General features: G+C 48.2%; 1 protein-coding gene across 5 annotated transcripts in view; it reads right to left on the reverse strand.

The window, feature by feature from the left end:
* Nucleotides 1–22,937, reverse strand: part of LOC147603207 (uncharacterized) — a 161,684-nt gene that overhangs the window by 20,360 nt on the left and 118,387 nt on the right. For all 5 annotated transcript variants that reach the window (XM_086796593.1, XM_086796591.1, XM_086796592.1 and 2 more), the window contains 4 exons: nt 12,748–12,966; nt 8,043–8,185; nt 5,815–5,981; nt 5,495–5,715 (listed from right to left, as the gene is read on the reverse strand). In XM_086796593.1, the coding sequence (XP_086652719.1) occupies nt 5,495–5,715; nt 5,815–5,981; nt 8,043–8,185; nt 12,748–12,966 (750 nt within the window). The remainder of the gene's footprint in view (nt 1–5,494; nt 5,716–5,814; nt 5,982–8,042; nt 8,186–12,747; nt 12,967–22,937) is intronic.

Below are 22,937 nucleotides of genomic sequence, written 5' to 3' on the forward strand. Positions count from 1 at the left end.
AATGGTCCTGTTCATCTCTTTGCTGTCCCGTTTTGTGGAGGATCATAAGGAGTAGAGAGCTCCCTCTTGATGCCTTAGCATCACAAAAGTCCTGAAACTGTTTGGACATGTACTCTCCACCATTGTCGGAACGCAAAGCTTTCAGTGTTTTGCCAGTTTGATTCTCAACAAGAGCAACAAACTTCTCAAACACTGAGAATGTATCGCTCTTCAAACGAAGAGGATAAACCCACACCTTGCGTGTGGCATCATCTATAAAAGACACAAAGTATTTTGCCCCTCCCAAAGAAAGCTGAGGCATCTCACATACATCTGTATGCACAAGCTCTAACTGAGCATCTTTCTGACCAAGAGCTTTCTTGTGGGGGCACTGTAGTTGCCTACCATATATACAATGCTCACAAAACTGAAAACTTGAAAACTTTAGAGAAGGCAAGTAACCCAAACGAGACAATTGCTCCATTCCCTTGACACTCATGTGTCCCAACCGGCTATGCCACATAGAAATTTCCGGCAGCTCGGTTGCATTTACATTAGCATGGTGACAAACACCTGCATGCATAAAGTAAAGAGTGTCCACCTTAGAGCCTCTGGCAACAACCAGTGAGCCCTTACTAATTTTCCACTTTCCACTACCAAATGTGGTAACATAATCAGCATCATCAAGCTGTCCAGTAGAAAGCAGATTCTTCTTGATCTCAGGCACATGCCTGACATCATGGAGCATAAGCTGTGAGCCATCTGAAAACACAAGCCTCACATCACCTCTGCCAAGAATCTTGCATGCATGGTTATCACCCAAATAAACCACTCCTTCATTGCCAGCAGTATACCTGACAAACAAGTCTCTGCAACCTGTGACATGAAAGGAGGCACCTGAATCAATGATCCATGAGTGCATACCATGACCACTTGTAAGAAGTGAATGGGCATCAAGTGAAGTCGTAAATAGGACCTCATCCTCACTGCCACCTGCATGTGACACATTGATTTCTTCAATCTTGACTCCACTTTTGCCCTTTGGCTTTACATCTTTGGCTTCATCTTTCTCTTTGTCTTTGCCTTTTCCCTTTTCTTTTTGATCATTTTTCCATTTGTAGCATTGTTTTTTAATGTGTCCCTTCTTGCCACAATAATGGCATTCCAAATCCTTTTTGGAGCGAGACTTGCTCCTTCCCCTTTCTTGGCTTTTTCCCCTTTGCTGGGATCTCCCACGTGCATTCATTGCATTGGACTTTCCAACAGAGTTGTTTTTCCTGTTCATCTCTTCTTGAAGAAGAGCACCCTCAACATCTGCATATGACAGCATAGCATTCGAATTGCTAGTGGCTGTCCTGAATGTGTCCCAACTCTCTGGCAAAGTGCATAACAAAAAAGTGGCTTTGAACTCATCGTCCATTGCCAACTTTTGATTAATGACCTGGCTGACAATACCATTAAACTCATTTAGATGGGCTGTCATAGACGCCCCTTCCTTCATCTGAAGACCTATGAGTTTCTTCAGCCAATACACTTTGCTTGAGGCACTTTGTTGGGCATACAAGTCCTGCAATCTCTGCCACATTCCCCAAGTTGTCTTCTCTTCACGAATGCTGAAAAGTAATGAATCTGACACAGACAACATGATAGTAGATCTTGCCAGCTCATCCATATCTTCCCACTCTTCAGCAGTAAGAGAAGCGGGCATTACACCCCTTTCTTTGATAGGCTTGTGCTGCTTTTTCTGGAGCAACACATTGTAGCACTGGGTTTGCCAAATATCATAATTATGCGAGCCTTCAAGCTTCTTGATGTGAAGCAATGAAGAGCTCTCACCTGTGGTTGCCATAGCAAAATGCAACCTGTCAATGCCTGACTCCCTGCAAATGTGCAAACACTGCACCAAAAGCACACAAAGTGCTCACAGTTATTCTCCCAAGCTTTATCTCCCACTGCGGAAGCACAAATGCAACTTTTCTCCCACTTTATGTGATGAAATCACCAAAATCTGGTTGCTGCACATTTTGGACAGCACCTTAAATGTGCTCTGTTGCCCTTCCAAAGTACTGTTCAGCAGTACCAAGTGCTCACCTGTGATGTATTAAACCTGTACCGGCAAGTACAGCAGCTGAAATTGAACCTTTTGGTCACTCAAAACAGTGTACAGCCATGCCAAAACTTGCACAAAGCTGTGCCAAATCTGTACCAGCAAGTACAGTAGCAATAAATGCTCTCCTGGTGAGTAAAAATCAGACTTTTACAGTCCCAAACACTGCATAAAACAGTCCTGAACAGAAATTGGGCAAAAGCCCCTTGACTGCAAGCTGATTTTTGAGGATTCAAGGCATAAATGTCTTGCCTGCTACTTTGCCAAGCTCAACAAGCATTCAAACTTTAAAAGCCCCTTGATTTAAGATCAATTTCTGATCATACATGGTACATTGACACACATAAAGGCATCCAGAGTGTTCACGATGCTTCCCCCTGGCCACATATACATCCAATACATGAAAGCCCCTTGATTTACAGGCACATTGAGTGCTTGTAAGGCATCAACACATTATCCACAACATCAAATGCGATTGCCTGCATGCAAATCAACCAAATCGGCACAAAAGCCCCTTGATTTGCACTGCAATTTGCTGTAATTTGCTGCAATTTTGCCCAAATGTGCGATTTTTCACATCATACAGCATGTATGAGTGCTTAATTGCACAATTACATCAAAAGCCCCAAATTTCGACATTCAATTTCCTGCAAATTGATCCTGATTGTGACCAATGTCCTGCAAATTGACCCTGATTGTGACCAATGTCACCCAATTTTGCCAATTTTGCTCAAAATTGAGCAATTTGACACCTGTATCTGCTCAATTGTTGATTGTACTTGCTCAATTGCAAATCCCAAAAAAAAATTGAGGAAAATACCTTGTAATTTCTGACTTTTCTTCAATTTGCAGGCTGAATTTTGATAGCAGAGGCTGTTGCAGGAGAGGGGGGCAATTCTTGCTGCTGCTGCAGATTGTTGGTGATGCTCAGATGGCTGGCTGCTATGAAGCTCCCTGACCCATAGCTGCCTGTCGGCTTTCACAGGCTTGTCGGAGGCAGCACGCACAACGACAGAAGATCAGACAAACCGGGGCACCTAGAATTGGGGGTCGTAGCCGTTGGAGGCGGTGGTGAGGATGAAGAAGGCAACGGTGTGGCCGAGGGCGCCCCAGCCCAACACATCCACAATGGTGAACCCAGCAGGGTCGTTGGTCTTGAGGAAGCTGGACACTTCAGCGGCGCGCGTGTCCCCAGCCTCGAAGTGAGTCACGCCATTCTGCACGGGCGAGTCGGAGGGACCTGCTTCGCCTGGTTCGCTCCACGCTGTTCGCCAACGCCTGCCTTCGCCTAGTGGTTTCCGCTAGTTGACGTATTCGCCTAGCGCTTGCCGACGACTCAACGCTTCTCGCCTATCGCTTCTTCGCTCCACGCTGAAGGGCCAGCGCTGCCTTCGCCGTGTAGAGCTACCCGCTTTACCAGCTCCTTGGTACTCGTAGGCCACGCCCTTCTCCTTGACTGCGATCAGCACACGCATGCCAAACCCAGTCGCCCACACGCTCAGCACAGTTTTTGCACGCCTTGTCTGCCTGCGATTGCTGCGAGCAAGCTTCACTGTTCTATGCTTGCTATCAAGGAGAAGAGAGAAGAGGGAGGGATCACTAAGCTCTGATACCAGTTGATGGGAGAGAAGGAAGAATTAGGCTTAGGTCATGTGGGAGACATACACAGAGAAGCACAAGGGAGAGAGAGAGAGAGAGAGTTGTGGGGATAAGTCAACTCATGAGGCATGAGTGTGTGACTCCCCTATCACACATGTATATTGCACTAGTACACATAGTGCACTTAGTACATTAAAAGTACTAAGTGTACTATGTACTATAACTTATGGGCTTGTACACACTATAAGGGTGGGCATTATGCCTTTACCCCAACAGGACACCCTCAATAGCCTCCGTGCATCTAGCTCTCCAGATCTGCCATGCTGTAATACTGGCAATAATCTCCCAACTGGTGTCAATCCTCTGTCTAGGGGGTGTATAATCAGAGTGAGGAACATCCTGCAAACCATGCTGGGCAATACCTCTACGAATGAGCAAAAAAAAATCTGTACCCTCGTAAAAAAGTTGCGGACCGGACTGGGAGAGCCAAGCAACTGCCCCCCAAGTCACATGCATGGCTCAGCCACTCAATTTGCCCATAAGTTAGGCTACAGGACCCCAAATCTGCTGTGCAATGTTGCACCCCCATAGACAATGTTGTACGGACTCAGAATCTGCCGCACATCTAGGACTTACACCGAAAACTGATCTCTACTGATTGGTGGGGAGACCACCATGTAAGAATAACCAAAAGAAATGAGAGATATGGCTCCTTCTGTATGAGTGCCAAAGTCTATGCCAATATCTGCGCTGTATCACTGGAGAAATATCATAGCTCTCCCAATGAGGCCTGAGAGTAGGGATCCTATGCATCTGTCGAGTGAGGAGAAGCCTGGCATTCCGAATAGTGAAACTGAAAAAAGGAAGGCTTTTCAAAGGATCGAAGGCATCAATCCACTCCCACTCTCCTGGATCCCACTGAAGATATCTGATAGGACTGCCACCATATAGCCACAAACACCAAGAGCCACGACTTGGGCTGCACTCTGGCAGAGTCATATATGGAGTACCATCCTGGTCAGTAAACCTTGCATAACGTTAGATGGAGCCGAAAGGTTATATTGCTTTTAACTGCTACTCAGCAAACCATCCTTCCCTCATGGCATCAATCCAGTACAGTGACTCTCGTCATAGTGACTTTGTAAGGACCTGCTGAAAACACAATTATGGGGAGCTCACTCAAATAGAACCTATTTCAAGGGGTCACTAAGTTCAAAACCCTCTGTAATTTCTTACATAAAGAGTGACCTGGTCCAAGAGATGTCTCTCTAAGCCATCTGCTGTGTAGTGCTTCATCATCTTTATAGAACAGACTAGAAACTACCGTCTCAGCTAAAAGTGGGGGCCTCCACACCTAGGCAATAAGATCTGCCAGCAGCAGAAAGAGGGTGGGAGAAAAAGGACAGCCTTGCTTCACCCCAATCATGATGCACAGTGTCGTGAATTTGAAAAAAGACAATGAAAAACTAGATAGTGACGTAGGTAGAATTATATAATACCAAATCCATCTAAATGAGTGGTTCAAGCATGGGGATACAAACATGATTGGAGACACATGGCATCATTAGAGACCTAAAATGGAGCACACAACCATGTCTCCATTCGCCATGAGTTTATGCAATGTGTTTCTCCAGTCTAGTGTTAAGTACAGAAAGCACTAGCAAGCCAACTCTGGATCTTGACTGCCCATATCTGGCTAGAATAGTAGTGTGTGGACACCCAGTTTTAGGCATATGATGGTTAATGACTACACCTGAGCATTCAACTTGAACAGATATTAAACCAAACCAACTATGAAGCTTTCCGTACCTGCTCAAGGTGGTTGCGCTCACGTTGAATGAATCCTTCATATTTTATATCAATCTCGACACACTCTTTCTCATGAAAGCTTAGTGATGGGTTACCATGGCCATGTCTATCAAAGAGATCATAATGTACATGGGGACGCTTTAAGATCATTTCTAGAGTGATTGACTCCTTCACACTCTGTCCAGAAACGGTTTCCATCTCTGCCACCATCGGGTCCGATGCTGGATAGTAAAAGGTTGCTCTTAGAAAACTTTGAAAACAGAAATTTGGCATTAAACTTGTGTTTAATTTTAGCAGCAAATTAGACTCAAGATTCTTACCTTGTATTCTCAGTTTGTGTAGACGGACCTTTTCTTCTTCAATATTGGATTGCTTCTCTTTATACTGCTCCCATCTTCTATCACCAATCAATCCCATCTCCCTTGCCAGCGGTGTGAGTCGACTATCAGCATTGTCTGCCCGCAGAAGTAGCCGATGCTCAGAGCGGCTAATTAACACCCACAAAAACAAGTATCAAATCACCGCATATATGTACTGAATTCAAAGGGATCTTTTCCTAAGAATAACAGAACATACTGAAGTAAAGCCTATCAGGGAACTTGTTAAGATACAATCTATCATGTGCACGCTAGGGGCAGGTAGATTGGCGAGTTAGAGTGGGATATGTTGTAGGTGGACATGTGCTTTTTGGTCCGCTATTGATAGTGTGTGCTTTTTGGGTGTTCCTTCCCATTTATTGGGGGAAGGGGTACCAGTTGGGCACACACCGACGGATGGAGCACAGGAGTGTAGAGCGCGTGGAGCAGAAGCACCTTCGCACAGGAGGCCGTCATCCTTGGGGGACAACCCCGGATGGTAGAGGACATTGGATGAGGACGATGGCAGGGCACTCACGAGAGCATGATGCTCTAGCTCATGGCTCGGTGGGGACGGCCAAGATTGTGAGCCTCACTCACAGCTGTCATGGTTGGGTGGCGAGTATGCCTGCACCCACTTCATGGTTTATGGTTTGTTTTGTAGATTTGCCTTACGCGGGGAGATCCTAGAGGCTTGACACAATCCTATCACATGGGGCTTGCAGAAGCAATTAGATTAGCACAATTGAACTGACGTTTGGATCACATACACAATGGAAAACTGACAATCCTCCACATAGAAACCAGCACTGGGTGCGAATGTCCAGCCCCTACCCTACCCCCCCCCCCCCCCCCCCCCCCCTTCCTTCTTGTTGCAGAGTATTTCCTTTACAATGGTTGAACGTTCACTTGATACCTTGATGCTCCTCCCAACTGTAGTCATGGTGGCATCTGCTCTCGTGACGCCTCTCCAGTCTACTGCTAGCCATTTCAAAAGGGATGCTATCTTCACGCCTAAATAGCTCTTGCCACTATGCTAAACTGGCCACTGCTCTTATATATGACCCTGATTTTGGACTTAATTCACAGGGTATACTAAAATCATTATTGCTCCTGTTAAAAATTGACTCCCAAGTTTTCTTGAATGAGGTGTTTATGCTTCATTTTCCCCTATGCTGTGGAATTACATAAATCATTTGCAAGCTTTCTGCGGACTTGGATCCATATGAACAACATCCCTGGCAGGTGCACTCACTTGTCTATGGACTCTCAAAGCCTACCATCTTATCTTTCCAAAAATACAACATAGAAATATTTAACATAGCAATATTTAACATAGCTGTATTTTCCCTAGTAACTAAAACACCAATCGTGGTGATACATTCAAAGAGTATCCTTATATTGCAGAAACAAAACATTATTTTCCCAATCGTGGTGATACATTCAAAGGGTATCCTAATACTTTCCCTAGTAACTAAAACACCAATCGTGGTGATACATTCGTCAGGGCCTGCTATGGGCTATGAGACGGAGCAGGACAGCCAGGCCATCGATTCATTAGGGGCCAGCCTCGCCTTGTTCCTTCATTGGACTTCTCGTCCGCCGGCTCGACACAGGAGAGGGATCTACGATGGGAGCTCCTCAGGAGCCTCACCATATGGTTCACCTGGAGGGCCCGGTGCTTCAGGGCCTTTGAGGGGAGACTGGAGCCACCAGCACAGACTGTTCGGGGGATCTGGCAGGACTTGATCCTCACCCTGCGAGGACAGTATGACCGCATCCGGGGCGACTCGGATGAGGCGATCTTGCGGCGCCAGGCCTTTCACACCACTTGGCGCAGCGGCCCCTTCTATACCCTACAAACGGGGTCCCCCCGTTGGCACTACAGGCCACCTGTTTGGCTTTTCCCCCCTCCTATTGTATGATATAGCCTCTCAGTTCTTTGTACTGATACTTGTACTTTTCAGCACCTAGGGAGAGTCTCCCTAGCTGCCTTGCTTTGTTCTCTGCTCTCTTTTCTTATGAGCAGAGAGGATCTTTTGTAGCCCTACGGGCGTTTTTTTATATAACTAATGAAAGGATCTTTTCTCGGAAAAAAAAAAACACCAATCGTGGTGATACATTCAAAGGGTATCCTAATATTGCCAAAACAAAACATTATTCATATCATGATGCATCAAAATTGTATTCACCTTGTTAGCATTCGATAGGGCTCACGTAAATCCTTTGTAACAAGATCATCTATCAGAGTCCCAATATAGCTGCTCTCCCTTTCAAGCACAACAACGCTTTTTCTTGATGCAAGCCTTGCTGCATTGATGCCTGCTAGAAGGCCCTGCGGATGTAACTTCAAATCTTAACCTCATTTGAAACCACATAGCGTTCCAATAAGCATCAGATAAAGGTGATGTGTGTGTGGCACAAAATCAGTGCATACACCAACAGGAGCATATCAAACAACAAGGATGAATAAATGCCTTGGACCTACAAAGAAATAGAAAAGACATGTAAAGCAAAATGGGCCCAAACACCTAGTGCTGCAGAGTTTCTCTCTACGATGCAGCAGATGTTCCTAAGTACTCGCGCACACGCCCATTCGGCTACAGATCGAGTTACCCAGTTCAGTAATCTTAAATATACATTCTGTCCTTTTTGGAGGCAAGTTTCGATTTTCCTACTTGTCCACCTCAAAATGAAAACACTTTGTATTGTAAGAGTGTGAAAATGTCACCCAGATATTGTGGACCGTGGCGATTTGAAACGAGTCACAGATATGGCTTACTAGTTTAAATTACCACAGCACTTTCATGTCCAACCAGCACTTCATGCGAGTACATTGAAAGCATGTCCTCATGAAAGAGACAACTTAGTGGATGGTCTCATCGCTTGCAGGGCCAGGCACATAATCAAGCTAATAACGCAACAAATAGGATATTGGGTAGGAAGAAGAAGAGATTGAGAAATTGAACTCTTCGAGAATTCATAGTAGCCTCGAGAGGCATCTGTTGTCGGATGCAACTTGGGAAGCCGACTTGCAGTTGAGAAGACGTCATCTTGATTTTATCATCAAGAACCATGAATTCTAGCTAAGGGAGAGATAATGTCACGACAAGATAAAGCAAAGAGCTCAAGGACAAGATGTCCCAAGGAGAGCTGGGACCAAAGCGGCATCAGGATACGCACCGTCACTTGAATGTGAGTATGAGGCAAGCTGCTAGAGGAAGGCTAGGTTCATGAGTTAAGCCAAGCTAAATTCTGATGCATAACCTTGAAAAAGTGAGCTTAACCAAGTCTCATATTAATAGAGCTTTCCTAACAATTGGTTTCGTTCACAATATCCCCCCTTTGCTTTAAACCGAGGTAAAGTGGAATATAGGAGCATTACAGACATATAAGAGTAAAATAGCATTTTATGCTATGTGTAGTGCTACATGTGAATAGGGGCTTACCATAAACATTTTTAATCCCTTCAAGGTTTTTTTTCCCTGGACATCCGTTGTGAAAGGACACCCACTCATGGATTAGGGTTTGTTCTACTTTCACTTTATGATTATGATGTGACTACGTATATACCACTATTGCACGTCTTGTTGCTCCATTACTCTCTCTATGTACTCCTTGTGTGAGTGAGGTGGTTGCTTGCAGGTTTCCATTGCCCTCAATTCGAACAACACAACCACAATTACTGACCCATTCTCTATCTCTTTCACAAATTCCTTGTTGGATACAGTGGCAGAACATGAAATATACTCATGTCTGGATGGATTCAGTGGGTATAATTTGGTCCGGATGGCCAAAAAAAATAGAAAAAACAACCTTCTTGACAGAATGGGGAGCATTTGCTTCCAACGTATTGACATTTTGGCTAAAAAATGCACTGGCAACTTTCGAGAGGATGGTTTCGGAGATCTTCAATGAGTACCTGACCACCTTCATGAGAGTCTTTGTGGAGAATTTTAGTGTGTTTGGGAAAAAGTAGAATGGCTATCACGAATAGTCATTGTCACAAAGAAGAATAAAGTTGAGAGTGAACAGATTACAAGAAGCTCAATGCAACCACAAGTGTTGACCCATTCCCTATCCCTTTCACAGATTCATTGCTGAATAAACTGCCAGGACATGAAATATACTCATTTTTGGATGGATTCGATGGGTATAATTTGGTCCGGATGGCCAAAGAAGACAAAAAAAACATCGTTCTTGATAGAATGGGAAGCGTTTGATTCCAACGTATTGACATTCACGCTAAAAAATGTACCCACAACTTTTGAGAGGATGGTTCAAGAGATCTTATACTTGAAAAATGCAAAGAGACAAGGCATAGTATATGGTGATGCAGGTGATCTGTCTCTTCCCTAAACACACTAAAATCATCCACAAAGACTCTCATGAAGGTGGTCAAGTACTCAGAGAAGATCTCTTGAACTATCCTCTAGAAAGTTGCCAGTACATTTTTCAACCTGCATCTCATCACATTGGAAGCAAATGCTCCCCATTCTACCACGAAGGCTGTTTTTTTTGCCTTATGTGGCCATCCAAACCTCATTATAGCTAGTGATCCATCCATAAATGAGTATATTTCATGTCTTGCCACTGCATCGAGCAAGGAATCTCCGAAAGGGATAGGGAATAGGTCAGCAATTGTGGCTGTAGTGAGCTTCCTGTAATCTCTCAGCTTTCCATTCCTCTTTGGGACAATTAATATTGGTGATAGCCATTCTACTTTGTTCACGGGATAGATGAATGCAACCTTCAGCAACTGCAAAGTTATCTGCCTTGCCTAATGGGTATTACAGCTTCCTTATGTTGGTAGAAGCTTGGGTCGATTCCTTTCATGTCCATGCAAACACATCTTGGTATGAAATTCAAATTCCAACGATTCCTACTTGAGATTTTGGCTCAGTCTAGCACTTACTCTCACCAGACAGGGTTCTCGATCATCACCTAGATTTATTTCTGCAATCTCATCCTCCTGCAACCTGACATTATCTTCATTCAATTGTTTAGTGCAAGAATCGTCTTGTCTTGCTATGTAGGCTCTTCTTGCCATCTTTCAATGTCTTGTGGTTCTTCATTTTCTTCCTCTTGCTTTTCTTTGGCAGGTAACTCTTCTGGTTGACTGGTCCAGATTTCCGGATTATATCTCAATACGATCCGTTCCACATCTACCTCAAACAGTGAGAGCAAGTTTGGGTTTTTTCCCTCAAAATCTGCTCATCCTCTACACCTTTTACGTCAACATGCAAAGTCTTGCAAGGGATTTATCTTATGCTTGGCTGCCCACTGATACTCTTTCTTTTTACCCTTCCTAATGGAAATCCAGTCAATTTCCCAGTTGTGCTTGATCCTCCTGCTCTTGAGCCGCTGCCTTCTTCAAAGCATGGGATAGACCCCTGATATTTCTGACATCTTTAGGACAATGAGCACCACAAGGAGTTTGCATCCTGCTATTTCATTTTCTAAACCCTTGGACAATGCCATTTGGCCGGACCCTTCTTTGATCTCGTATTCTTACTTGCAACGGGGCTGGTTGCATTGTTGTAATTCCCAGCTTCTTTGCTAGACTATCAGACAATATGGTCACACTAGACCCTCCATCTAGGATCACTTGGAACACCACCTGTCCTCTTATGCTAACTGTTACTTCAGGAACTGCAGTGTTGCAATCCTAAACTTTTTCCTCACTCTCGCAGCCTCTAGGTGGTGCTTAGATGTATTTGCACATGTACCCATCACTATCATTCTCACTATGATGATGATGATATGATAGGCATGCCGCTAGCTGGAGAGAGATTTCTACTGATATGAAGATGTATTTGCACATGCACCCATCACTATCATTCTCACTATGATGAGGTTGTTGTTGATGATGATATGACAGGCGTACCGCTAGCCAGCGACAGGTTTCTAAAGATGTATTTGCACATGTACCCAGCACATATACCCATCACTATCATTCTCACTATGATGATGATGTTGTTGATGATGATATGACAGGCATACTGCTAATCTATCCTTTTGTACGAGTCTTTTAGTTTATTATATTCAGTATCACATGGAACCCTTGTGTTACTTGTGGTCTCATAGACCCGTTGGAAGACAATACTATAACTTTCTTTCTTTCATTCTCTCATACATAATACATGCCACATTTGGAATGCACATTCCACACCATATGATACCATTCTTGGTACCACATAGCCTCAGGCATGGGATGCAGATGTGCTCCAGAGATTAATGGTACACAAAATGCAGATGAAAATGTGCATGAATCAGCAGAGCGCACCCAAAAAACAAAACTGAATAGTTGCATCTAGTGACTCTACATGCATTTTAAAACCATTAATCACCAGAGCGCACCCAAAAAACAAAACTGAATAGTTGCATCTAGTGACTCTGCATGCATTTTAAAAACCATTAAAACCACAGCCTCAGGCATGGAATGCAGATGTGCTCCAGAGGTAAATGGCACGCAAAATGCAGATGAAAATGTGCATGAATCAGCAGAGCGCACCCAAAAAACAAAACTGAATAGTTGCATCTAGTGACTCTACATGCATTTTAAAACCATTAATCACCAGAGCGCACCCAAAAAACAAAACTGAATAGTTGCATCTAGTGACTCTGCATGCATTTTAAAACCATTAAAACCACATAGTCTCAGGCATGGAATGCAGATGTGCTCCAGAGGTAAATGGCACGCAAAATGCAGATGAAAATGTGCATGAATCAGCAGAGCGCACCCAAAAAACAAAACGGAATAGTTGCATCTAGTGACTCTGCATGCATTTTAAAACAATTAATGGAGCATATATAATCTAGCTTGGTCCCAACTTTGATGGCAAGAAAGTAACCACATTCTAAGACATCATGGTAGGAAGAGACGTAGGGTAGTACCTGCGCTGCAGCTTCTTCATAGCCTGTAGTTCCGTTTATCTGGCCACTGAAGAATAAGCCTTCAATGTTCTTTGTCATTAAGGTTCTGTCACATTGATGAGCAGGTAAATAATCATATTCCACAGCATATGCTGGCCTCAGCATGATACACTGTTCTAGCCCAGGAAGGGTTCTCAGAAGTGCCAATTGGAGCCTTTCTGGCAACCCTGTGGAAAATCCCTGTTGTAAAACAGAGCACTCAAGTTCAAAGTTCTTGTGTGCATATATACTAATACATTTGCACCATACAATATTGCAATGCTTAAAAGAAACACTCAACTAACAGAAAACATTGATGCATGGATAAATGGGTGAGCTGATGGATAGATGGGTGGGTGAACAGATAAATGGCTAGTAAGGTAGGTAGGTAGGTAAGTAACAGAAAGGCACATAGACTGTCTTCTAGAGAGCAAAACTTTGTCTTTTGAGCCTATTTACACAAGTACATAAGCTTATCAAAAATATAGCATACATGGCATGCAATGTGCACAAGCCCAGCGCGTACTGAAAAACAAACAATCGCTGATCTGGTGCCATGATTGATCTAGGCTCTAGCTAAGCAAGTATCGAGAAGGATGCATAGTTTGGTATCTTGTGACTGTCCTCCCTAAGTCCCAGCCTCAACTCCGAGATGGTCAGACGTAAGGGCAAATTAAAGTAACTGCACCTCTAACCAAGGGGCGGGAAAAAAAAATACAGATAGATTATATTTTCATCCTCTGAAAAACAAGTACATAAGCATTAGCAAAAGAGCAGTGCATGTACATGTGTTGCCACGTGCACGCCTGTGCCATGGCTAATCTTCAGCATGAACATCATAATCCCTCATTAATATAGCACTTAGGACAGAATATAGAGCGTCAGCAGTAGCATCATTACCATCAGCAGAAGCATCATCAGTATCATCAGCATGAGAAGTCATCATCATCATCATCATCATCATGGGAAGGCATAGGAGCCCTGTCGGCAGCCAGCAGACCCCAGTCGGCAGCCAGCAGGTGACCTAGGCAGCAGGCAGCCAGGCGTTACTGTATCGACCAGCAGCATGGGCAGTCATTAAGGGCAGAGCAGCATTTAATATAGCAACATGTGAAGTTTATTTTGTCCAAGAGCTGGCCGACCAGCACTTCCAACATATATATAAGCATAAAGCCATCAATCATCGTTCATTAAAGGCATTCAGCAGTGTAGAAGTTAGAATTCATCATCTAGCATGTAGAAGGGGCAAGAGGTCACCCCTTGTGGGTAGACCAAGGGCCTACATCATGTACAAGCATTTCAGTCACCTTTTTGTACCATTATTAAATACAGAAAACCCTCACACCAACTATCTCTCTCTTCTTCTCTCTCCTCTGTCTTAATCATGTTAATCGTGTTCTTAATCAGGCTTAGGGCTGTCAATGAGTACAAGGCTTCCACGCATGCAACATGTGTGCATGCGTACGTGCATGTACATGTGTGCATGCGTACATGCAAGCGCGAACAAGGCGCCATAACTGATATAGGCTCTCGCTAAGTGTTGCAATTATGGAGTACTTGTGCAAAATAGGTCCCATGGCAGCCAAATGTCAAAACAGAGAAACCTCCTCAAAGCCTTTGGAACTTTCCTTGATGTCTGCATAGGCTAGGAAAAAAACAGTTGTGGGTTCCTCAATCTCCATCCCCTACTTGTCACAAAGGAAACACACTGCCAGTCTAGTCTCTAGCGTCTGCCTTTCCCAAGCTCCAGCCTCAACTCCGAGGTCGTGGGACCTTGTAAAAACAGAGTAATTGCATGTCTAGCGTCCAGCGCTAATGATTGTTTGGCCGAGTACTTTGGGTTAACAGCATGCAACAATATTCAAGTTTGGACAGTTTTTGGGTCTCTTTTCAATTCATGAAAAACATCATGCAAATGCAAGCCTATGATTTCCAACTTCCTGGCTGCAGTGGGCTGCAGGAAGGAACGCCAACAGCTGCACTATGTTCCATCTCTTAAACCACACCTGTATCATCTCAAGAGCTCATCCTTATGCAAGGTAACTTTCTTCTCGACTTCCTCCCATGCAAGCCATCATGATCAATCACTGGGTGTTTCAATCACTTCACTAAGCATCAAGCAACAAGCCAGCCACTCGTACGCTTATCTGCAAGCTTGTCGGCAGCCATCCTACAAGAGGGCAGTTGACAAGGCTCCCCTTGCTTCTTCTCCATCTCCATCTCTGCCCCCACGCCCCCCTCCACCCCCGCCCCCTCGGAGACACAGCCCCCATCTGAACCTCCACCCCGCCCAGACCCAGGGACTGCCTCCTTCGTTCCCCAGCCCCAAAGCCCTCTTGCTTCCTTTGGAGACGACTCCTCCATGATGGGCTATCTGCTGGATTATGGCTTCTTCAGGCCGCTCCCCGTCAAGAGTGTATCCACCTTTGAGGAGACGAAAGCATCGCTCCGTGTCTGTGTTGTTTCAATTGTCTTGGACTTGGGCGGTGGTGCCTATTCTGTTGTTAAGTGGTTTGGGTAGCACACACGTGTCTCCCCTTGCCTTGGGCTTGGGCAGTGCTATCTCTACTCCTACCAAGAGGCTTGAGTAGAGGACAAGCATGGAGTTCTCCCCTTGTCTTGGACTTGGTCTTGGAGTTGGGCGATGGTGGTTCTTGCCCTGTCCCTAGAGCTAAGGCATGGAGCCAGTGTTTGATTTTGTTTTCATATACCTAGAAATCTAGGCTTGGCACCCTCATTCTTGTATCTATAAAATACTCTTTTTGGAATAAAGAATTCCTAAGGGGGAGTCGCCCCATTCCGGCCCCATTCCGGCCCCAATGTGTGTCTGTTCTTGTATCTATAAAATACTCTTTTTGGAATAAAGAATTCCTAAGGGGGAGTCGCCCCATTCCGGCCCCAATGTGTGTCTGTTCTCAATTTTATGTTAAGTGAATGGTATGTTTTTTTTTTCAACTGGCCTTAGGCCCAAGATCCTTAGGCTCAAATGCAAGAAGAGGGCAAAAGAAAGATGCATGTGTAAGCCTTGGGCAAAGGCCGCCATGTGATTGAGAGTAGTCAAATGGATATGGCTGCAAAATACATTTATGGACATGCTTGTTGTCAATTGCAGACCAGCCACCACTAGTTTGCAAAGCAAGGCTCTCTTAGAATCGAGAAGGACGTACTGAAGTGACGTGAACCTGCGCTGCTGCCCCCACCTGCCCTCTGTTGCCTCCGCCTGCTTCTTTGCTGCTCCCACCTGCCTCTGCTGCCTTCGCCTGCCCTTCTGCAACCCCCCTTCGCCTGCCCTTCTTCTGCCCTTCGCTAGCCTTTCAGTCCCCGCCTGCCTTTCAGCTGCCCCCCGCCTGCCTTCGCCTGCCCCTTTTGCTGCCCCCACCAGCCCCCCTTTTGCTGCCCCGCCTCCCCGTTTGCTGCCCGCCCCCTTCCTTCTTCAATCCCCGCCTACCCCTCTGCTGCCCCCGCGTGCCCCTTTGCCCTTGCTTCCCCAGCTGCTCCCCACCTTTGCCCCCCTCCCTCTGCTCCCGTTTTCCATTTTATCTGGATTCAAGTCGGCCGCCCACTTTTCTTGATTGGTCTTATGGCTTTTTCTGCCACAACCAATCTCTCATCACCCCCACTGGCCGGGAGAATCATCAATTTTTCACAAGACGAGCTCACCTCTCTTCAGCACGACATTGACCTTGAGGTCCAGACTACCCGTGTTGCGAGAGTTTATGGTTCCCACCCCTCTCGTTCGCAGGCCCGTGAATGGCTTCTAGCAGCTCTCCCTTCGGAGCTGATTGTGCACTTTCAGGATACTCGTTTACTTGGTCAAGGCTTCTTCCAGGTGGACTTTAATTCTTCAGAAGCTACTTCTCAGGCTTTGGCTAGCAGCCCCTTTCCTCTTGGTCCTAGGAAGATTTTCTTCTTTCAGTACCAGGTGGGCTTTGATCCAGTGGTGGAGGATCAGCGCCTTACCCCGGTCTCACTACGGTTCCTTGCTCTTCCTCGGTCCTATTGGAAGCTTTTAGCTTCCATAGGGGCATCCCTTTGGCCAGGTTCTAGAGGTACCAATCCTCCCGAGCTCTCCCGCATCAGCTTCCGTGGCCGTTACCGCCACTCTTGAGGGTGTACCCCGGGTCCTTGTGCTTGTTCCTGATCCATCGATTATTGATCACGTTATGCTTCAGAGACCTGACGGATCTCATTTCTGCCAGAGGATGGAGATTGCAGGCAGACCTGACAAGTGTCGAATTTCTCGTCACGACAGGGTCACATTGCCAGAGATTGTCCCAGATCGAGGGGCCATGCTAGGAGGCGGCGTGGTCCTGCCCATCAGAGGCCTTCTGCAGATGCCGAGACTCCAACTGCTCCTTTGCCACAGCAGACCACACAGCGTTGGGTTGTGGTTAGGGATGGCAGGCGCCTTTGGACCCCCATACCTGCCCCTTCACCCACACCCCCTGTGGAGCACCCTAACCCCTATGCATCTCTTGCCTCACAAGATGTTGATTCTTTGTTTTTTTTTTTTCCCCCGAGAAAAGATCCTTTCATTAGTTGTATAAAAAACGTTCGTTGGGCTACAAAAAAACCCTCTCCTGCTCATAAGAAAGCAGAGCAGAGATCCAATCAAGGCAGCTAGGGAGACTCTCCCTAGGTGCAAAAAAGTACAAATATCAGTACAAAGAACTGAGAGGCTATATCATACAATAGGAGGGGGGAAAAGCCAAACAGGTGGCCTGTAGTGCCAGCGGGGGGTACCTGCGTGTAGGGTATAGAAGGGGCCGCTGCACCAAGTGGTGTGAAAGGCTTGGCGCCGCAAGATTGCCTCATCCCCGAGTCGCCCCGGATGCGGTCATATTGTCCTCGCAAGGTGTGGATCAACTCTTGCCAAATCCCCTGAATAGTCTCTGCTGGTGGCTCCAGTCTCCCCTCAAAGGCCCTGAAACACCGGGCTCTCCAGGTGAACCAAATGGTGAGGCTGTTGAGGAGCTCCCATCGTAGATCCCTCTCCTGTGTCCAGCCGCCGGCGGACGAGAAATCCGGTGAGGGAACAAGGCGAGGCTGGCCCCTAATGAATCTGATCGCCTAGCTGTCCTGCTCTGTCTCATATCCCAGAGCAGGCCCTCACGAATTCGACCAAGCAGCGGCACCCCACGTATCCATGCCCTCTGGAGAGAGGGGGGCCAGAATGCGCAGCATCTGCAGCCAAATCTGCTGCGCCTGTGGACAGTCCCATAGGCAGTGTCTTTGTCTCTCCAAAGGGTGGCCGCATCGGACGCAGGCCGCCGGAAGACCACTGTAGACAAGCCAGGTGCCAACTGCAGAGCCCCTGTGGGCGACCAGCCATTCGAAAGTTGAGATCCTGCGTGCCTGTCGACTAGCCCAGAGCCTGGTCCAAAAATCCTCTAGGAACTCCTGTGATGAGAGTCCCTGTAGCCGCCAATGCTCCGATGCAGCTGGAGAGACCATCCTCCTCGCAGTCAAAATATGTCTCCCCAACCGAACAGTGTACTGGAAAAAGGTGATCTCTGTGGCCTCGGGGGATGCATAAGGATCATGCCACTCGTACTCGCCAGGGTCCCACTGAGGAGCCGGGCCAAGGGGCGCGCAGCATATGCCCATATGCGCCAATCAGAGTCCACATCTGCAGGGTCTGGATCAATATGCCACTTCTAGGAAGCGGCGGCCACTACCCGTATCCTCTGAAAGATGCACTCTCCAACCAAAGGCAACTCCGCCTCCACTCTCTGAAGTCTGCCCTCATCCTAGATCTCATAGTAGAGGCATCTACCATCCTCAGTGCAAGCTCTGACAGCAATCAGGATCTCCAACTGTGTAAAGGCTCCCATCCACTGTGGGGCCGCTGGCTCGAGAGGCGTGAACCACTCCTCTGTGAGTGCCTCCTGAATGTCATCCCTCATAATCAGCCCCCCTCTGAAGTGACTCAGCCTCTCCACCTGGATCTCCTCTGGGAGACTGCAAAAGGCCTGCCAGTCTCCAAAACTACGTGCTGGGCCTGCCGCCGCCAATGGTCCCCAGGCTAGACGAGGCCGAGAACCCAGCATATGACCCTGCTCTATGCGTACCGCTGGGCTCCAGATGAGCGGCTGTCTGGCCTGCTCCTCATCACAAGTAGGAGGTCTCTGAGAAAGCCCCGGTCTTAGCAACTCCCAAGCTCGCAGGATGCTCAAGGCAAGTTTGTCCTCCCATCCTCTACTGAGGCTTGTCCTCCTCATCTCTATGAACATAAAATCTGTCTAACCGTGCATAGATACATCCTACATCTCTTCTCCTGTTAGACCATGAATAAAGAAGAGTGGATGGACTCCTCAAACTGTCATCCTCATGCCAACAATCTCTACCATGAATGGAGAGTATAAACCTCTCCCAAGACGCTCTTTCAAGAGGATGCACCAAGCCCTCATGTCCACCTCTTTTATCCGTTGGCATCTCAACCATGTTAAAATCCCTACCAATAATCCAATGGTCAGCAAGAGGCATCAATGTAGTGAGAGATTTCCAAAAGGCAATCCTCTCACCTCTATGGTTAGGAGCATAGAGGTTGAGAATACCAATGCGTGTAGTACCCTGCATAAGAAGGATCCACTGCGCTCTCGCAGGCAAAATGACACCATGTCCAATGATGCAAGGCAAGATCAAAGCTGAAACAAAGATACAAACACCACACCCTTGGTACCAACAGCCGGTGACTAAAAGGTGTGTCCCGAGAGAAGCTTGCCTGATCTCCCACACTGACTAGCATCCAGTTTATGCTCTTGCAAGAGCAATATATCCATAGGTCCACCTGTGATGCACAATGAAGCTGGGTCTTTACAATTTTATTTTATTTTATTTTTTTTCCGAGAAAAGATCCTTTCATTAGTTATATAAAAACGCCCGTAGGGCTACAAAAGATCTCTCCTGCTCCTAAGAGAGATAGAGCAGCGAATACATCATGGTAGCCCGGGAGACTCTCCCTAGGTGCTGCAAAATACAAGCATCAGTACAAAGAACTGAGCGGCTAAATCATACAATAGGGGGGGGGGAAAAGCCAAACAGGTGGCCTGTAGTGCCAGCTGGGGGATCCCGTGTGTAAGGTGTAGAAAGGGCCACAGAGCCAAGTGGTGTGAAAGGCCTCGCGCCGTAAGATCGCCTCATCCGAGTCTCCCCGGATGCGGTCGTACTGTCCTCGCAGGGTGTGAATCAACTCCTGCCAAATCCCCCGTACAGTCTCTGCTGGTGGCTCCAATCTCCCCTCAAAGGCCGCAAAGCACCGGGCCCTCCAGGTGAACCAGATGGTGAGGCTGCTGAGGAGCTCCCATCGTAAATCCCTCTCCTGTGTCCAGCTGGCGGACGAGAAATCCGGTGCCGGAACCAGGCGAGGCTGGCCCCTAATAAATCTGATGGCCTGACTGCCCTGCTCCATCTCATAGCCCATAGCAGGCCCTGACGAAGTCGACCAAGCAGCGGCACCCCACGTAAACATACCCTCTGGAGAGAGGGGGGCCAGAATACGCAGCATCCGCAGCCAAATCTGCTGTGCCTGAGGGCAGTCCCAAAGGCAATGTCTCTGGGTCTCCAGAGGGTGGCCGCATCGGACGCAGGCCGCCGGAAGACCGCTGTGAACAAGCCAAGTACCAATTGCTGAGCCCCTGTGGGCGACCAGCCACCACTGAAAAGCCGAGATCCTGCGGGCCTGCCGACTAGCCCAGAGCCGAGCCCAGAAATCCTCAAGGAACTCCTGTGAGAGTCCCTGTAGTCGCCAATGCCCCGCTGCCGCTGGAGAAACCGTCCTCCTCGCCGTCAAAATATGCCGCCCCAGCCGAACAGTATACTGGAAAAAAGTGATCTCTGTGGCCTCAAGGGATGCATAAGGATCATGCCACTCGTACTCCCCGAACTTCCGAGAAGCGGCGGCCACTACTCGAATCCTCTGAAAGGTGCACTCTGCAACCAAAGGCGACTCCACCTCCACTCTCTGGAGTCTGCCCTCATCCTGAATCTCATAGTAGAGGCATCTGCCATCCTCAGTGCTAGCTCTGACACCAATCAGGATCTCCAACTGTGTAAAGGCTCCCATCCACCGTGGGGCCACTGGCTCAAGAGGCGTGAACCACTCCTCTGTGAGTGCCTCCTGTATATCATCCCTCATAATCAACCCCCCTCTGAAGTGACTCAGCCTCTCCACCTGGATCTCCTCTGGTAGACTGCAGAAAGCCTGCCAATCTCCAAAACTACGAGCTGGGCCTGCCGCTAAAGGTCCCCAGGCTAGACGAGGCCGAGAACACAGCATATGACCCTGCTCCGTGCGAACCGCTGGGCTCCAGATGAGCGGCTGTCTGGCCCGCTCCTCAACACAAGAAGGAGGCCGCTCAGAGAGCCCCGGTCTCAGCAGCTCCCAAGCTCTCAGGATACTCAAAGCAAATCTGTCCTCCCATCCTCTACTGAGGCCTGTCCTCCTCATCTGTATGAAGATCCAGCGAATCTCTGGTGCCCAAGTACCCCCTGCTGGGGGCGCCCGAGCCTGCAGCAGCAGTCGCTGCAAGAGGAGCTCTTTCCAAGGCTCAGCGCCGCCTGGAAGCAACCCCCGAACAATAAGCTTCCCCAATAAGGCTCTACTCTGATCGACTGGATCTATAATGCCCAAACCGCCCTCAGCCAGCGGAAGTGTAATAACTGCCCATGCAACCTTTGCCCGAGCTGGCTGACCGTCCCTCCCGGACCACATAAAGTTCCTGATCAGCCTCTGTACCTGGCTGATGCAAGAGCTCGAGAAAATCTAGCAAGACGTAATGTACCACATGGTCGCTAATAGCACCTGATTTGCCACCACCACCCTCCCAGACTCAGCCGACTGCGGATAGATGAAATCCGTGAGGCCCTAATCGGCATAGGTCTCCTCTGTGATACTCGAGCGAGGTCAGAGCTCAGCGCTCTTCGGACTGCAGGTGAGCACCAGGGAACTGCCAGGGCCTCCCGGGAAGGTGAGGCGGGTGGAGGGGGAGGAGGGGGAGGCGAGGGAGGTGGAGAGGGAGCCGCTGCCGAAGCCGGAGCGGGGGCGGGAGGAGGCGATGGTGGAAGCGAGGCGGAGGGAGGGGACGGGGGTGGGGGGGGTGAAGGAGGGGGAGCTGGCATCTCCTGGTCCTCAGTCGCTGCAGGGGTCTCCTCCTGTAGGGGAGCAAAGCTGTTCCTCACGGGAACCCAGTGAGGCTGAGACTGTGGCTGCTGCTGCTGCAGCGGTCTCTGGGCGTGCTGCTGTTGGCTGTCTCCCTCGGCGGCGCCCCTGTCCAGGCTGCCACTCCGAGGTCTCTGTGGCCTGAGCAGGTGTCCCGGAGGCAGCCTGCCGAGCCGAATCTGTGGGCGGCGGGCCATCAGTAGCCTGCTGCTGTGGTGCGGGTCGAGGTCTCCTGCGAGGGCAGGCCTTGGCCAGATGACCGACCTGCCTGCAAATGAAGCACTGGTTCGGGAGCCCCGAGAACTCCACTCTCTGATCTATCCACCCCCCCCATCCTAGGTAGCTGAATGACCTTAGGAAGGGAGGAAATGTCAGACACCAACACTCTGACCGAAGGTAACCCCGCTGCTCTGGCCACCACTGGAGCTGCTGAGGGGCCCGTCTCTAGTACCGAGCCCACCAATGCTCCGAGCCTGGAGAGGAGCGGAAGATACTCCCGACGGAGACCAGGGAAACAAACTGTAACATGGAAGAGGCGCTCTTCCTGCTCCGCCGCTGCTGGGTCAAATCCATGCTGCCAAGGTCTGAAGAAAGCCCAAGCACCCCTAATGTCAAGGGGACTCATGGCAAGGACCTTGGCAACGCTCTGGGCTGCCTCGAACTCGATCTGATAATGTCCCCGGCCCAGAAGCTGTACATCCAGGATCTTGCCCACATCTGCAAGAAGGCGGGCCTGAAGAAGATCCCTGATCTCCCCTCTGCTGGGGCGAGTGCCGACAATACGGCAGATGGTGGAATGAGCCTGGAGGCGTTCCACCTCTGCGGTGAGGCTCGCTTCCTCTTCTGGCGAAAGAGAAAGCCTGATGGGGGTGACCTCGGGGGCGGGCGAGGGGGTTGCGGATGAGTCCCTCTGAGGCGGGGCGGGAGGAGCCTCCATCAGAGTCTGAAGCTACGTTGAAGGCGAGGCGAAGGCGGGAACTTGCTGGAACCGAACTGCACACAGAGAGGCGGG

The sequence above is a fragment of the Cibotium barometz genome, chromosome 64, assembly GCF_041138505.1.
Source record: "Cibotium barometz isolate CiBa-2024 chromosome 64, ASM4113850v1, whole genome shotgun sequence".
NCBI lineage: Eukaryota > Viridiplantae > Streptophyta > Polypodiopsida > Cyatheales > Cibotiaceae > Cibotium > Cibotium barometz.